Source organism: Chionomys nivalis, chromosome X (assembly GCF_950005125.1).
Source record: "Chionomys nivalis chromosome X, mChiNiv1.1, whole genome shotgun sequence".
In the NCBI taxonomy this organism is placed as follows: Eukaryota; Metazoa; Chordata; class Mammalia; order Rodentia; family Cricetidae; genus Chionomys; species Chionomys nivalis.
This window is the reverse complement of record NC_080112.1, coordinates 17773597-17791745: the sequence shown is the minus strand read 5'-3', so window position 1 is coordinate 17791745 and position 18149 is coordinate 17773597. Positions and strand designations below refer to the sequence as shown.

General features: G+C 44.4%; 1 protein-coding gene across 5 annotated transcripts in view; it reads left to right on the top strand.

The window, feature by feature from the left end:
* Nucleotides 1-18149, top strand: part of Fhl1 (four and a half LIM domains 1) — a 62261-nt gene extending 44112 nt beyond the window's left edge. For 2 of the 5 annotated variants that reach the window (XM_057759795.1, XM_057759796.1), the window contains exons 3-8: nucleotides 13596-13777; nucleotides 14791-14965; nucleotides 15507-15676; nucleotides 16109-16295; nucleotides 16886-17085; nucleotides 17513-18149. In XM_057759795.1, the coding sequence (XP_057615778.1) occupies nucleotides 13622-13777; nucleotides 14791-14965; nucleotides 15507-15676; nucleotides 16109-16295; nucleotides 16886-17085; nucleotides 17513-17596 (972 nt within the window). In that variant the 5' untranslated portion in view covers nucleotides 13596-13621 and the 3' untranslated portion in view covers nucleotides 17597-18149. Of the gene's footprint in view, nucleotides 1-4383; nucleotides 4480-12563; nucleotides 12620-13595; nucleotides 13778-14790; nucleotides 14966-15506; nucleotides 15677-16108; nucleotides 16296-16885; nucleotides 17086-17512 lie in introns of those variants that run through there. The other 3 variants (XM_057759794.1, XM_057759797.1, XM_057759798.1) reach the window with 3 other exon arrangements.

The window sequence follows — 18149 nt, the reverse complement described above, 5'->3', positions numbered from 1 at the left end:
CTTCCTTTGCACCAATTGTGTTCTGATTTTCCTGCTTGTGTTCTGATTTTCCTGCTTCTCGCTTTGGTTGCATCACTTCTTTGTCACTCTGCTCCAAACAGCCTTCTCCCAGCCAGACTTTATCCTGCTTCTGGAGCATGCCTCATTCCTCTCACGACTTGACCAACATTCTGTCTTTGCCTTGACTGACCCCTTCCCATTCTCTGAACAGGACAGTCCTCACTATTCAGGAATCAGTCATGGTATAGATGCCGTGATGTTTACCAAGTGGTTTCTGGCCCCATCTTGATAAGATTCCTGTCAATGATAAGTAGTGTTAACACTATATCTTTCCTGTAACACCATGCTCTGCCTTGCATATAAATAATTTGTGTATTGATCCAGGTAACAGTTTTTCTGTCTAGCAAATCACTTTGTACATAGCAGTAGGACAACGATCCAGCTGTTGGTCATGTAAGAGAAATAGGGCAGCAGAATGATGGACAGATCCGACTGAGATAGAATGCACCCATGAATTGTTGGAAGACAAGGATGAGTAATAAACTCTGATGTCAGTGGTCTTGAGAGGATCACCCTCTAGGGGGGACTGAAGGGATTTGATGCCTAGCACTCAACTAAAAAGTCATCCTGATCTGGCTAGCTCTGGATAGGTGCTAAAGAGAATTGTTCACTCTCTGCCAGCCAGCTTCCCCAACAGTGCAAACAATACAGCTTTGAAAACAGTACAGTGATTATTGAAGAGATTGTTAAATATTATGCAGTTAATGTATAACAAGATCAGCACAAATACCAGTGAAGTTAGTGACTGTTTGGGTGTCTGCTAAGTAACCACTGAAGTGTCTGAACAGTTGAGCCAAGATGGGACAATTTATTAACTGTTCTTACTGAGAAATTCTTTTTTTTCTCATGGAAAATGATGTTTTTATTTCTTTTTTATCTTCATTTTTAATTCTTTGAGAATTTTATATAATGTGTCTTGATTATATTCACCTCTCTCTCTGAACTCCTCCCAAATCCAACCCCCTTTACTCTTGGTTGTCTGTTTTTTAAACCCTTTAAATACCGTTTGTGCTGCTTAGTTGCGTGACCTTCCACTGAAGCGTGGTCAACCTTCCTGGGGCCACATCCTCAAGGAAAACTGACTCTTCCTCTCCCAGAAGCTATCAGTTGCCAGTAGCTCTTAAGTTAGTGGTTGGACTTGGTGTCCACCCTTCCCTCTCCATGCTGGATTTGTCTGACTAGAGCCTGTGAAGGGTTTGTGCATACTGTCTTGACTGCTGTGAATTCATGTGTGAAAATACCCTACTGCACCGAGAAAACACTGTTTCCTGGTGGTCATCCATGGCCCCTGGCTCTTAGAATCTTTCTGCTCCATCTTCCACAATGATTTATGAACCTTGGGAAACAGGGATGCGGTGTGAGAGGTCTCATTTAGGGCTGATCATTGTTCAGTTTTAGTCTCCACACTTTGACCAGTTGCAGGGTTTCTATGATAATCATCATCTACTGCAAAAAGAAATTTCTCCTATGAGGGTACAAAAGTGGACTGATTCGCAGGTGTAATAATAAGCCATCAGAGGTCAGTTTAATACTATACCGTATAGCAGAGTAATAGAGTATGCTCTCTCCTGTGGGCTATGACCTGTGTAACCACAGGTTCTTAGCCCCAATAATGGTGCCAAATGTGGGTTTCATCGTGTCCAGTGGGACTTAAATATAATCCTAAAGTGGTTGGGTTCTCCCATAGCATCATACCACTGTTGCCCCAGTGGGGTTAATTAACAGGCCAGTTGTCACTGTAGCTTGCAGAGTTCATAGCTGGGTAAGCCTGATGACTGCTTTCCTCTTCCTGTGGTGTTTATGATACTCTCCCAGCACTGTGAAAGCTAGCCAGTAAGGACGGAACTTCCGGGTAAGTACTAGTTTGATTTCTCCATGTCCTGACTCAGGTATGTGGCATCATCTAAAGTAGGGTCTTACCATCAAGTTCTGTAAGTTAACTAGGAGCATTGACAATAAATAGCCCATCATGCTTTTAGTTTGGTAAAAAGTCTAATTTTGTGAGAGTTGACATTAACACTGGAGGCCAGTGTCCAAACAGACCCTAGTCATAGTGCCTTATGAAAACTGAGTTACATGCTTGATGTGTGTTGCAAGTAGAATAAGTACAGTAGTAGGCTGAGCACCCACATCACACAGACTTGTCATTATTGACTAACTAGTGATCACAAAGTAGTTTTCTTGTCTTTGTGTATTCTCTTATATTTGAGGCAAAATAGACCCAAGTATATTTGCCAACTTCATGAAGCCATATGTCCATGATTTCTATTTGCCTTTCAAAATGAACCAACACCTAAATGAGCTGCCAAGTCACTATAAAATCTATGTCCCAATGTCAAGCTTGAAACTAGAAGTGGTGTCTTCTAAGGCAGCATTAGATAAATACACAAAGTTTGTTGTTGACAGCACTGTTAAGAGGGTCGTTTAAAAATACACTGACCCTACTGAAAAGAATGCCTCGTTAAAATATAAAGTTTAGGACTTGTAAAGGTCAGTTATCTAATAAAGTAAGAGCATTTCCTCTAAGTAAAAAAAAATGTACGTTGATTTTAGGGTGTGGTATTGTTGTAACTGGTCAGTCTGTTATAATTTAATCATCCTGAACAAGGAAATGTCTAGGAGGGTGTGGAAGAGAGCACAGTGTCTTGTACCCATTCTCTTAGGCTTATTTTTTTAAATAAACATCCTGAATTTTTTATTCTTATGCCAATCTCTAAATAACCAAGAGTAGGCAGAAATTTTAGTTATCTTTGAGAGTAACTTTTCCCTGAAAGTTTAAAGTTCAAAAACCTGGGAAACTGTCCACATCACATTTGCATGCCCTATGCTGCAGGAGTGTGAGGACAAGCAAAGCAAGCACTGCCCTAGCCCCCAGCCTGGAGCATGTGTGATCAGACACACTAGTGGTTGTTGAGTTTAGCTTGCCCAGGGTCAGTCCCAGAGTGAAATTCTGCTACCTCTCTTACAGTTCATAGCAAAGCCAAAGCCACTCTTTTTGAAACCGGGTTTCTCTGTGGAGCCTTGGCTGCCCTGGAATTCACTGTGTAGACCAGGCTGGTCTCGAATTCAGAGATCTGCCTGCTTCTGCCTCCCAAGTGAGTGCTGGGATTAAAGGCATGCGCCGCCACCACCCAGCAACAAAGCCACCTTTTAGATTCCAGATGGGACTGTGTTTTGGAGGAATGACTGACACGTTTGGCTTGTCTTAATATATTCCTCTAAGGCATAGCTTTTGAACACTTCCCAGGAGCTGGGTTGTATTCTAGATCACGTCACCAACATAGAACAGAGGGAAGAGTGAGAAACAAAACAAAAGCAGACAAGTTACTTTGATGGCTGCTGTTAGCAGGGCTTTAGAACTGAAGGAGCATCAGATTGGGGAAGAGTAGCAGGAGAGGATGGGAGCAAGATGGGCCAGGTTGGAACTGTGCAGGTGGTCAGTGACTTCAGTCTCTGAGTGGCTTGAGTGAAGACTTGAGATGGGAAAAGAAACATCTGGGAGAGACTTTGTGCTGAGAGGGTGCAGGGGACGGCAAGGAAGCCAGTAAAGTGGGAGCCAGGGCAAAGGAAAGGTCCTAGACAGACTTTGAGGCTTTTCTTAGAACCAGTTCACAATCGCCAAGTATCCAGCCAATGATGGTCCGTGGAGCTACTATAATGCATGACAGTTGATATCTATTCATGTGTTATCATTGTCCCTGGAAGCCAAAAGTGTAAGACAGACCATCTTACACTGTAGATGTAGCAGGGCTGTGCACGTGTGGGACCTATACCATTCTCTCTGATGCTGCCTTTAGAATAGCCACAGTCACTCCCCATTTCAGTGATCCGCTGTTTGCTGGTACATAGCCAGGAAGACATTAAATGTCCTTAAACCTCTAAATCTCTCTCATTGTAGTGCCTAACCTCCTTTAAATTACACTGGTAGCCTAAGTCCATCTCCTGTAGTTACTTTCATCATTAGCAGGACAGAAATGCATGATTTATAGGACCAAAGGCAAGCTCCTGTGGCATATAAAGTGAATTAATAAGGTTGGCTCAGCATTAAGCTATGTCAGAGCTGAGTCCAAATTTTATTCCGGTACAGGGATGACTTTCTATGTGGCCTCTCTGGCTCTGAAGCTAATTTGGATGCTGAGTAGCCCCACAGGTATTTATATGTAGCGTGTGGTATTTTTACTGGGTCCTATTCTTCTCCCTTGGATCACCTAAAATGGTTAAGAATTTTCTAGTGGGATTAAGGTTGTGATCTCAGGGGAGGGGTGGGACATCTGCTCTTGGTTATTTTTGTGAGCTGCTTCCCCTTAAATGTATGTTCACAAATGAGGCACAGCGTTATCATCTGGGGTTGAGAGAAGACCGGTCTAGGTGCTGCTCCTGAACTTGGCCTCTGAGCCATGGCTTCTCAAAGACACTCAGGTAAAAACTCCCTGTTCTTTCTCTTAGCTTAAGGACAGTTGTTTAAGGCAATGAATCTGTCGTTTGTCTAAAGATAATTTTGGACTGAATGATTTTAGTGTTGTGTAAATGGTAAGTAAATCCTAGCTGATATCTGTTTTGTTCTCATGCTGTTTCAAAGATGAAAGTTTTCTCCCACAAGTAAGTTTAGACATTTGACTTTTTAAACTTTGTTGTACATTTTCAGGTTATCTTATGAGACTAAGAGATGGTGTGAGGAAGGAAGTTTGATTTTCTTTGTTTTGTGGGAGCAGTATTAGGAATTTTGGGTCATTTATAAGGGCGCTCTTCAGCTCTACAATGCTTGAAGTCTAACTTCAGGTGTTTGTGAAAGGCAAATTGAATAGGGCAAGGGAAGAAGGATTATGTATAACTTTTTAAAGTATCCATGAAGGACCTGACACATCTTTCTTTCTTTTGAACAATATTCTTAATTTCTCTAACGAAACAGTTACAGGTCTGTTTGTTATGGAAAATATGGTATTCATTATTCTTAACTGGAAAAGTTTCCTATCCCCTTGATAAGGACCAAGAGTGAGTGAGGGTTTTCCTCATGTTTTATAGTCTGCCATTACGGAGCCTTTTGGCTCTAAACAAGATGCCTGTGAAATAGGCGCTAGAGGATGAAAGTCCAGTTCTGTGAAGTTAGCCTGCTGTCTGGATCACTCCCCAAAGTCAAGAATGTGGCTCTTGCTCTCTTGCCCTCTGCCCAAATAACAGTTCCCTTTCTTGGAGCTGATGAAGTAAGATAGATGGGCAGAAACCAAAAACTTGGTCCGATCTCCCAACTTGGAGGTTAAGGGACAAAGTTACTACTAATGGTAGTCTTTTATACTTTTTTTTTTATTTTGGAGTTTTATTTTTTGAAACCTGGGATTGCCTGTTGATATTTTGACAACAGAAACACTTTTTGAAGAAATGGCCTTTTCAGTGTTTTTTTTTGTTTGTTTTTTTTTTTTTTTTTTTTTTGGTTTTTTCGAGACAGGGTTTTTCTGTGGCTTTGGAGCCTGTCCTGGAACTAGCTCTTGTAGACCAGGCTGGTCTCGAACTCACAGAGATCCGCTTGCCTCTGCCTCCCAAGTGCTGGGATTAAAGGCGTGCGCCACCATCGCTCGGCCCTTTTCAGTGTTTTAAAGCACGTATAAGCTGTGGAGTTCGCACTTTAATTCATTGATGTGCAGTTCCTGCTTCGTTTCTAGGTGTTTAAAAGCTCTTTGATGATTTCTCTGTAACCCTCAGCGACAATTTTACAAACATGGTTGCCACATGCCTGAGATTGTGATTATCTGCCAAACAGTCAGCTGTACCAGTTGTCCTAATGGACCTTGACTCCACATCAGCTGGGAGACTTGATTACTAATTAACGCTCAGAACAATCGGCTTAATAGGTGGTATTTATGGCATACCTAAAAATGATACTTAAGTTGTTAGTTAATAATAGTAATAATGTAATAAAATAATAAATAATACAAATAAATAATGCCTCAATTGTTAGAACAATTGTTTATACTTGTTACATGATTTTTCAAATCAAGAAATAACAGTGTGCATTGTGTTCATTGGTCTATAGAAGCAGAGAATAAGTAGTTCCATAGAAAAGAAAGAACCTCTCACAGAAGGAAAATCAATGTTGCTCTTAAATGGGCTTCATTTAAGCAAAATGAAGGTTCGGCTGTTTGGATTTGGGTTCATCTTTAGTGTTCATGCACACTCTCAGAAGACATTTTAAGGACAATGTGCACATTCAGCATTGAACATTCTTATCTGTTAAAACAGCAGTTCAATTCCTTTTACCCTTTTGCTTTCAAGTCAAGGGCCAGGATGAGGGTTTCGAGAGAGTTAAGATCATTTTGTTTTATCCTGCAGTTACAGTTCTTTTCACCAGTCAGCTGCCCAGTAGCCCTCATATATTCCAGGCCTTTTTAAATGCCAGAAATGGAAATTGGGAGTTGGGGGAAGAGGCGAGGGATCGAAATGGACTGCTTTCTTAAATCACTGAAGAATGGGAGTCAAAGGATTAGGCTGAGGGTGAAACCAGACTTTCTGTATTCTTCTGTTCTTTAATTTTTAATTTTTATTCTTTATGTACATTGCCTTCCAACCACGGTTTCCCCTCCCTCCACTGTTCGCGGTCCCTCCTCCCCCACCTCCCTCACTCCCAGATCCACTCCTCCTCCATTTCCCTTCCAAAAAGGGGGTGGGAGCAGGCCTCCCAGGAACATCCGCCGAATATGCCATTACAAATTACGATAAGACTAGGCACAGAGCTTCATATCAAGGCTGCATGAGGCAACCTAGTAGGAGGGAAGGGACCCAAGAACATTCGAGAGAGTCAGATACCCCCACTCCTACTGTTAGGATTCCCACAAATACACCAAACTACACAACCATAAGATACATGCAGAGGACCTAGCTCAGACCCATTCAGGGTCCATGATTATCCCTTCAGCCTCTGTGAGCCCCTCTGAGCTCTTCTTAGTTGATTCTGTGGGCCATGTTCTTCTGATGTCCTCAAACCTCTCTGATTCCTAGACTCCTTCCTCCCCATCTTTTGTGGTGTTCCCCTGGCTTCGTAGCACCAAGTATGACTGGCAAAAAGTCAATGAAATGATTCCTAATGATATTCTGCTATACTCATAGATTGGTGCCTAGCCCAGTTGTCAGAGAGGCTTCATCCAGCAGCTGATGGGAGCAGATGCAGAGACCCACAGCCAAACACTGGGCGAAGGCAGGGGAACATTTTGTATTCTTAATGATCACTAAATGACTGCCTACCACTTTTCCCCAGCTGGAAAAATTAAAAAGACATGTTCCATGTCCACTGGTCACGAACTTTCTTCCCATCTGAGAGACAGAGCATGACATGCTGCGTGCGGCATGCACAACCTTAAGAGTGGTCGTAGGATGACTGTGTCTGGTGAAAGAATAGCAGAGACATTTTCATTTAATGATACCATATCCAACCCTCCCGACACCAGACATAAACTAAAATGGTGTTAGTTGCACATCAGTTACCCAAAAGAGCTTCTAATTTTTTACCAAATGTGGCATTCTAGAGAAATTGCTAGTAACATTGAATCATTGTGTTCATGTTCTATTTTTAAGCCAAAAATAAATAACCCTTGCTGATTTTTCTATGATATTTGATAGACTGCTTTTCAACTATGACTCATAAGCTCTGTCTCCCTGAGGGTATTTAGGTGTGTGTTCTCAAATGTCTGATGACACTTCTGGGTGTATTAGCATGTCTGTGACACAAGTGACCTATTCATCAGCTGAGGCGTCCTTCCATATTTGTTGAATGTTCTCAGGAGTGCAGTATGTCCTTTTCTTTGGAAGCTAGCATTTATTGCTATGGCACCGATGTGCTGCACCGAGCCGTAAACAGTAGGGAGAAGCTGGGCTTTGTTTTCCATCTGGGTGGTGTTCAGTGTTTGCGCTGTTAGAGCAGTCCAGCAAAGCACACAGAAGAAAGTCGCCTCCATATGACACCCACTTTCTCCTGAAATGTTAACTTGAACTACTTGGTTTGGGGGACAAATGCAAGTTCCTACTTTGTTTCTTGGTTAGTTGGATGGGTATATGATTAAATTTGAAGCTAGGTAGTTTTTCTTTTGTATGTGTATACATCTGTGTGAGAGTGCTTAGATGTGTGTGTGCGTGCGCGTGTACACTCATGCACATGCATGGTCAGTATTGGGGTTTCAGTCACTCTCCACCCTCTATTTGGAGACAGGATCTGTCACTGACCCTGGCGCTGACGAGTTGAGCTAGACTGGCTGATTATAGCTTTAGGGATTTCCTGTCACTTCTTACTCAGGCACACAGCACTGTAGCTGTCTTTTTATTTGGGCGTTTGCTATCCAAAGTCAGCTCCTTATGCTCTCACAATGGCGTTTTACTGATTGAGCCCTGCCCCCAACCCCTTCAATCCTTTGTTGTTGAGACATTGAGGTTTCTGTAGTCACCTCTTGGCACACTGGAAATAAATCAAGATTTTTTTCCTGATAGGAAGCTTCCTTATAAGTGAAGAATGATGTGTCTTTTGAAGCAGGCATAGAAAGAAAATCAGCCTGCCAACCTAGGATAGATAGGTAGCATTTGATCACCCAGCCACATTTCTCACTGGATTAAGCTAAGCATCCAGAGTTACTTACCTTAAATACATTTATATGAAAGATTATCTTAGAAAAATCAGATCACAATTCACATGACTGGGAGGTATAATTTAGATTTGGAAACCCAAGGATAATGGGAGGTGAGGTTTGAAATCAGGACATAGTATTTTGCATTGTATTAGGTTCCTTCATCTGTGAAAGCAGAAGAGAATTTGGTTCACAAAAGAAAAAAAATTCTCAGAAGGAAAATCAGTATTGCTTAGAAATAGAGGCTGAGCTCATTGGATCCGAGTCCATTGTGAATGCCTGTCCACGCAGTGAAGTTTGGAAGCTTAACAGTGGCAACCTTTCTCTACGTCTACCAGCAAGGCACATTGAAAGATTTCTATACGGAAGGTCCAGACTAGGTCCTTGGGCTTCTGTTACAGTGGTAGAAGTTTCTGTGACAGAAGCCTCACTACCATGTACAAATGAAGGCCACATGAGATTAAAATTCATCAGAGGAGCTACCCTGGAACACAGTGTCCTTCACAGAAGCGGCAATAAGGGAGGCAGCATTGTAATCACATGCAGCAAAATTTTCATTTAATGATGTGTTAAAACCACCCTAGGTCAAGGCAGATGTGTCTGAGAGCTTGTAGAGTATAAAAGGCTGAACACTGCGTGTACTTGCAAATTGCTGAAGAGGTAAAATGATATCTTAAGAGATAAACGCTGAAGAGTATGAGGTCAGCAAGAGTAGAGAGCGCCCCCCCCCCCCCCAAGAGGTTCATTTTTTCTTTCTTATCCGCTGATTTCTAATGGAGGCTGGGGCAGGGCTGGAAGCTTTTCTCTTCCCATGAATTCTGGTGTAACTCCATCTTTCATGGTCCCCACCACTAAGGACATGTATTCTCCTTTAAGGACCTCTGTGCAGGCATTGCCTTTTTTCAGATAGATTCTTGACATCCTTAATTCCTGTGAATGTTCCAGTCTTGAGCGTATTACCCATATTTTATATGAAGTTTTGGTGCAGTGAATATAGGAATATATTTCTCCAGCTTTGTAGTAAAGCAGATGCTATGAGGCTTTGGAATAGTTTTGTACCAAGTAATTATAATTACACAGTTAGACAAATGAGGTTGGATAATCCAGGTTGCCCAAAGTTTCCATTAGATTTATCACAAAAAAATTATTAAGGGCTGGAGAGATGGCTCAGTGGTTAAGAGCTCTAGCTGCTCTTCCAGAGGACCTGAGATCAAGCCCCAGCAACCACATGGTAGCTCACAACTCTCTATAATGGAATTTGATCTCTCTTCTGGCATACAAACATAACTGTAGACAGAGCTCTCATACGTAAAAAAAAATCTGTCTATTCTAGGGCTGGAGAGATGGCTCAGTGGTTAAGAGTACTGATTGATCTTCCAGAGGACTAGGGTTTAATTCCCAGCACCCACATGACAGCTCACAACTGTTTGTAACTCCAGTTCTAGGGGATCCGACACCTGTGGCAAAACACCAATGCACATAAAATAAAAAAATTATTAAAGTTCACAAATTTGACATTACTAACATACTTTTAAGTATTCCAGCTTGTTTGTGCATTAGGCAATAAAACCAGCATTCCTAGACATGCTATTTTATCTTGATTAATAGGTGTTTCCACCCATAGAAATGACTTAAGTCAACTGTTAAAAATCAGTTCTAAAATAGTCCCTTTGAAACCTGTTTTCTCCAGCTGTATGCAGAGTCTGGCCTGAAGCTTTCTGTGCTGGGGAATCTGAGGTGATCCTGATTCCTCCTGGTTTTAAAGAACAAAAAAGTCGTACTGCCAAAAGCAAAAACATGAAAGCACTGAGACCCAAGACCTTCCTTGTTGGTACCATTAACTTAGAGTTGGCTCATCTAGTGTCTCCGTGGTATGCTTTAGGACCTCATGTTAAAGGAATGATATGGGGGTGTGTGTGTTCATTGATGGGCATTTTCAATACACTTTGGTACAGGCGTGTCCAGCCTGCTACCCACAGACTACCAACAGCATCCCAGGATAGCTACAAATGGGGCCCAACACATTTGTAGATGACAACATCATATCACAGTGTCAAAAGGTTGGAACCCTGCCCCTGGATACTTCTGTGTTCATTGATGAGCTGTGGATTCTTTGGTCGTTTGCACGCCTAGAAGCTGAGCAGGTCATGTTATGTAGCTATGGGACTGAGCAATGACAAAGGGTGGAACGGGCTCAGAATAAATGCTTGTAAAGTAAGCAGGCTTGGCGGGTACATCTCTGGCACTCTAAACCATAGTGTTTGTAGGCCTTTTCTTGAAAACCTCTAGAAACCAGCTAGCTGTGGTGGCTCGTGCCTATAAAAATTTCACCATTTAGGAGGTCAAACTAGAAGGTTCACCACAAGTTCAAGACCAGCCCTGGACTACAGAATTAGACTTTGTCTCAAAGAAAAGCCAAAACAAACTCCTAGATAGCTAGAAAGGGAATTTTCTGTCTTTTCTAGTATTTTTTCCTTTTGCGTGACATCAGCACGTATTTTTTGTAAAAGATTAATTTATTATGTGTACAGTGTTATGTGTGTTTGTATGCCTACTCTCCAGAAGAGGGCGTCAGATGGTTATTAGTCACCATGTGGCTACTGGGGATTGAACTCCTGGATGGAAGAGCAGCCAGCAGTCAGTGCTCTTAACCTCTGAGCCATCTCTCCTGCCCCAGCACCTATATTTTAACCATACAATTAGAGCTCAGCAATATCAAAAGATAGGGCAGCTCCTTTTAGGCATGGTCAGTATAGTTCTTGGATATAGAAATGTTTAGAATTCACTACTGCTTTTCTAGACATTAAAAGAGCAATAGTAAAAAGAAAAAGGCAACTCAGTAAGAGAGAATGATTGCTTTTCAAATGTGGCCCTAGGTGATAGGGTCTGAAGTGCTAATTGCATCAGGGTGCTTGTGCTGTACAAATTCTACTTCCTTGCCATTGGTACTAAGGAGCCACTGATCATTTGAGGTCCTTGTAGTTACTCTTCCATTTTATTTATTTTGTGGTACCAAGGATTAAAAGCCGGGACTTGTGTGTGTTAGACAAGGATCCTGCCACTAAGCTGTATCCTCAGCCTTTTAAAACTTTTTAAATAAAAATCATGAGATGACAGTTCCGCTAAATTGCATAGGCTAGCTTTGAATTCACTTTATAGTGCAAACAAGCCTTGAGCCTGTGGTCCTGTATCAGTCTTCTGAGGTTATAACAGGGGTTGCAAGTCTGTACCACCAGGCTGATGTGGCATATACCCTTACTAAAGAATCACTTGGTTCCTCAAATCAGCCCTTAGCAAGAAAGCTTTGTTATGCAATTGCCACATGGAGAAGAAAACAAGAGTCTCTATGAGATGGGAGAGTCCAGCTAGAACAAACGGAGAGTGATTTTCCCACAGGCTCTCATGGCCATGGGTACTGGTGCCTGTAGGCTATAAGAGGTTGAACAGATGCCGCAAAGTAGCTGAGTAACTCCAGGAGATAGGCCCAGCTTCCTTGTTGGATGCACTTTGTATCTAACGTAGGCACACAAGGGACTCTCCCTGGTACTCTTTCCTATTGATTTGACAAAGACAGAACTGTGCCAGGCAACTGTTGTGGTACAGAAATGTCACTCATTTACTTCTCGAGTCAGCTCTCTGAGATGAGGGGCCTGGGAGGTGGCAGTGAAAAGCAGCAGGCATTGTGTGTGTTCCATGGCCGGCTTTCCCTTGTTGAGTGACAGGCTGAAGAGATTGACAGGTCTAAGTGAGAGTTCATCAGCCTCTGCCCAAGCAGCCCAAGCGGGTTCCCAGACAAAGGGTGTGGTTTCCTTAGCTCACTCTCTGCTATTTGGTTGCCTATGGCAACAGGATCCAAACAACTTGGACATGTGGTTGTATTTAAAAAAAAAAAAAAAAAAACTGGGACTGGAACCCAAAGCAGGAGTGTGGGCCATTCAGTTGGTGGAAGAGCTGCGGTGAGTAGCAGAACTGCTCGTTTCTTTCCTCCATTCTTTCTCGAAATTACATGGTGGATGAATAGTTTGGGTTCAGATAATTTCAGTTCTTGTACTTCTAACACAAATAATTGCTGTCTGTTTACTCCTGTAAATTCCCTTTTTTAAGTGTGATAGGAAAAATTAGCACATGTGTATAGAAATTGGAAACTAATAGAAACCCAAATTTGGTGCCTTCCTGGTGGCAGGATTCTCTACTAAATGACTTGGCAGAGGGGCTACGGAAGACCTTAGCCGGGCTCTGGAACTTGGCAGACCTCTTATATATGGTTATCTAGGGCCATAGCTGAGGGAGTTTGTTCATGGGAAGGGGATGGAGGGAGGAGGTCCTTGGAATTATTTTGAATCTTTGCAGAAGTCAGTTTTCCAGATTCAACTTGAAACTTTTGCTGTTTAGAGCAGCAAACATACCAGAAGGTAATACGTCAATGAACAGCCCAGTCCTTACTGGCTTGACCTGAGAAAGATTTGATTTTGCTGCGTCACAAAGCGTCACCTCACTGTGACAGTTACTTCATGGTTGCCTTGCCCAGTAGTCTTCCTTCTTTACTGTCCCACCTCACCTTTCCATTCCTGGTTCAACAACACATGGCTCTCCCAGAATCCTACCTTAGAATAAGTACTGGTCCTCTTGTCATCCTTAGTGTCCTCTGTGAGTCAGCATAGTGATTTCTGACATGTCCTCAGGGAGTTGCTGGTCCTTGACATGTGGCATTTAGTGTTCAAATCAGAGGTATTTTCTTCCTGGGAGCCATAGTGAAGTATCAGTTGTCGTGGCACTTGGTAACTAGCCAAGCTCAAGTGGAAGCTAGGTCCTGAGGACTAGAGGGTTTTCCTAGCTCCATGGCAGCAGTGCGCAGGAACCTCTGCAGCCTTCTGTGACAGGGCACCCTTGTATTTCCCTTTGCCCATTTGTTCTCCCTGCTTGCCTTTCCAGGTCCCTCCAGCTATAAGGTGGGCACCATGTCTGAGAAGTTCGACTGTCACTACTGTAGGGACCCCTTGCAGGGGAAGAAGTATGTGCAGAAGGATGGCCACCACTGCTGCCTGAAGTGCTTCGACAAGTTCTGTGCCAACACCTGCGTGGAATGCCGCAAGCCCATAAGTGCGGATGCCAAGGTAACTATTGTCCCGGAGGGGGAACGGGGCGGGCTGGGCTTCATGTGCTTTTTTTGCAGCCTTGCCAGCAATGCCGCACACCGTTTTGAGTTTTCATCACAGCAGCCTCAAGTACTTGAGACAGTTTCTCTGCTGCCTAGGGTACTTTTCATGCCCCCTAGCTTAAAATAGAGTAATATGGGCCTTGGACTAGATGGCCCACTAAGGCCTTTGCAGCCCTTGAGTTGGACAGGTTGAATGGCTTTTATCTGAAATGCTCGGCAAGAGAAGTGTTTGAGTTTGGATTTTCTTATTTTATAGTTCTTGGACATATTTAATGAAAGATCTTGATAACAATACCCAAGTATAAACACAAAATTTGTTCGCATTCTATTTATCTTCTGTGTGCATAGCTTGAAGGTGATTTTATACAATGTTTTTATTTTTTTAATTAAATATAATCCTATCATTTCCCCCTTTCCCTTTTCTCCTTCCAGCCCCTTTGGGCATTCCCTAGCCCCTGCACCCTTTCTCTCAAATTCATGGCCTCTGGCCTCCTTTTCTTTTATCGTTGTTACTTTTTAAAAGTAATTGTGTGTGGAATGACGTTTATGTGCTGTAGCTAAACGTACTGGAAGGGTCTTGTTTTCCCCAGGGATGCAGGATAAACTGTGTTGCGCTTTGACATTGTGACTGTGACCTAGCACATGAGACCAGATGTGCTTTTCTTCTTCTTCTTGTGGGATCTATTAACCCTCAAAAAGCTTCAGATTTTGGAGCGTTTGGATTTCAGATTTGTGCTGAGGGCTCTCCTACTTCTCCTCTTATGTCCTTTGGGAACTATGAGACTTTCATCTACACTTCAGTATTCTGTTACTCCTAAAAGCACAGGGCATCCCCACATGGAAGGGGCTGACATCTGAGTGAGTAGTTCCCCGGCCCTGGAGAACCTGGTGTCTGATGGTAAGGCTACTGCCACTGCCACTGCCCCCAGTACCCCTCACCGTGGCCACCCTGCTCTGCTTGATGTCCAGGAGGTGCACTATAAGAATCGCTACTGGCATGACACCTGCTTCCGTTGTGCCAAGTGCCTTCACCCCTTGGCCAGCGAGACCTTTGTGTCCAAGGATGGCAAGATCCTGTGCAACAAGTGCGCCACTCGGGAGGACTCCCCCAGGTGCAAAGGGTGCTTCAAGGCCATTGTGGCAGGTACTGGCCCCCTCCTACCCTGAGGGCAGACATGGTGTGTGCTTGCTTGTCCTGGTGGGGCTAACATTGCTGTGAGCTGCTTTTGAGATTTTGGCATATATATGTACACATATACATACACGTATATATGCGTACACATATATGCTCGTACACACGCACACATTCGGAGACTAAAGAACACTGGCAACAACAGTCTGGCAAGAGAATGAAGTGAAAAGTATGTAGCTTTTTCTCCTTTGGGTGTACTAAGTGACTGGTGCATGCTTCTCCCTCAGGCATTTTGGGTTAGGTAGTCCCCCTAGTGAAGCTCTTCAGTTATTGCAAGGGTGGAGGTGGGGGAGTAGGGTTCAGGTGCCTCATCCCCACCTGTAACAGAACCCTCCATTGGCATGACTGCAAGTAACACATGGGAATAGGTTGAGGGAGGCCACGGACTGCAGGGCCTGCATCCCCTCGCCTCTGGGGAAGGGCTGGGGAGCGGAGCGGATGCAGCCCCCTGCAGAGCCTGTCAGTGTGGCTATTGGATTGCTTCCCTCTGCAGGAGACCAGAATGTGGAGTACAAGGGCACCATCTGGCATAAAGACTGCTTCACCTGCAGCAACTGCAAGCAAGTCATTGGGACCGGAAGCTTCTTCCCTAAAGGGGAGGACTTCTACTGTGTGACTTGCCATGAGACCAAGTTTGCCAAGCACTGCGTGAAGTGCAACAAGGTATGTTGTGGTAATTGTGCACCGAGCATTGTTCCCTGGTGTTGGACAATCTGCAGCGCACTTGCACACACACACACTATCTCATTCCATCCTCATGATAGCCCTGTGACGTTGGAATTATTGTGCCCATTTTACAGATGAGGAGCCTGGGTTTAGAAAGCAGTACCACAGCTGATTCTGGTCATCAGCGTGTGCCCCTCCATTCTGAGCCGGGCAGCCCTGGCTCTGGAGGCCCTGCCTCCTCTACTTCATTGGCTTCTGAAGAGGCTGACCTTCTCTAGGCCTTGGTGTCTTCATCTGTAAATTGGGGATAATAATAGCACCTGCCTCCCATGGCTGTAATGGTGATTAAATGAGATACTGTATACCAAAGCACCCAGCTCAGTGCCTGGTTGTTGAATCTGAATCCCGGTGCTACACTCCCTGGTCTAGGCCATCACATCTGGAGGAATCACTTACCAGGATCAGCCCTGGCATGCCGAGTGCTTTGTGTGTGTTACCTGCTCTAAGAAGCTGGCTGGGCAGCGTTTCACCGCTGTGGAGGACCAGTATTACTGCGTGGATTGCTACAAGAACTTTGTGGCCAAGAAGTGTGCTGGATGCAAGAACCCCATCACTGGTAGGCTAAAGAGTCCTTGCTAAGTCTGCCAGGCTAGTTTTTTGTGCATGGTAACCATCTCTCATTTCCTGGCGTCGGTTTCATCCACAAAGGCCCCTAGACAATGCCCATACAATGGTGGCCCCAAAGGCCTCCCCCAAATCGTTTGGATTATCTCCCAGGCCAGATTAACCCTTGCAATGCAGAACACTTCCTGACTACTATTGACCAACTAGCCATGCCAGTTCAAGCGCAGCACAGGGGTGAAATTGGGTGGGGGTGGGGCAGGCACAAGGGGTGGGGGGTTTAGTGGTGGGAGAGCCGGGAGAGGGAGGGGGTGAAAAGAGGGGATGGGGAGGGCTAGGGAGGCTGGAAAACTAAAAGCTGGCATTATACCACCCCATAGTGGAAGGCTAGTGCAGAGGGACCTGCTAGCAGGGTCATTTTTATGTATTTTTAATCTTTTTGTGATCAGAAGCAAAGCTAATCACTTCATTCCTCATCTTGCGGCCGCGATCCACGTGCCCTGAGCCCTTTCCCTTGCCTCCAATTTTCCCATCTCCCCGGGGAGCCTTGAAATGTACATTTGAGAAGACTTTTGCCATCCTCAGGGAAAAGGACTGTGTCAAGAGTGAGCCACCCAGTCTCTAAAGCTAGGAAGCCCCCAGTGTGCCACGGGAAACGCTTGCCTCTCACCCTGTTTCCCAGCGCCAACCTCCGGGGCAGGCATCCGGGTGGAGAGAGGACTTGTCCCTCGTGGGTGGTGGTTCTTTATAGAAAAAATCGAAGCTTAGCAGCTCCTCGAGGCCCGGTAAGTGCACACCCCACAAACAGCCCAAGTTTGCCTCCTGGTGGCCACTTTGATGCCATGGCCCTGACTTTAAAAGACACTGGTTATGCTGGGAGGTCGGTGCGCGTCACAGAGCTATAGTGGTGGTGGCATGGGAACAGGGGTTCTTTAAATCAGGGAAGCCATTGGCTGAGCTCTGGCATCTTTTCAGGTCCTTGACAGCCATAGAAGGGTTGCGGCGGCGCGGGGGACAGTGGCGGCGCGGGGGACAGTGCGCGGCGCGGGGGACAGTGCGCGGTCGAGTAGAGGGGAGCAGAGAGCCGGGCAGACACTGACTGTGTGCCTGTCGACTCTATGATCGGGCAAGTTGTCATTTTATCTCTGACTCCTGGGTTCCTCATCTGTCTTCATTCAGCTGTTCTCTCTGTTTTCTTGTGTTTTCCCACAGGGTTTGGTAAAGGCTCCAGTGTGGTGGCCTATGAAGGACAATCCTGGCACGACTACTGCTTCCACTGCAAAAAATGCTCCGTGAATCTGGCCAACAAGCGCTTTGTGTTTCATAATGAGCAGGTGTATTGCCCCGACTGTGCCAAAAAGCTGTAACTTGACAGGGGCTCCTGTCCTGTAAAATGGTATTTGAACCATGCTTTGTGTCCTTTGCTCACTCGCTCTGTTACCATCCATAGAGGAAGAGTGGGTTTCCACCTTCAAAGTTGCTCCTTCTGTCCTTTCTCCCATTTTACAGTATTACTCAACTAAGGGCACATAGTGATCATATTAGGATTTAGCAAAGAGCAACCTTGCAGCAAAAATAATTTCTCTGTTGCTGCAATGGAAAAAACAGAAACTTAGATTGACTCTTCTGCATGTTTCTCATAGAGCAGAAAAGTGCTAACCATGTAGCCACTTCATGATGTAAGCAAGAAGCATAGGCGATAAGGCTCCCGCTGAGATGCCTTCCAGGGCTCATCTGAGACCCACTATGCTGTCACATGACTGATACACAAGAGTTGTAGCGGCTGCTCCAACTCCCTGCTCACCTTCTTCTGTGAGCAGTAGAACTTGCCAGAATGCATGGTTTAGCT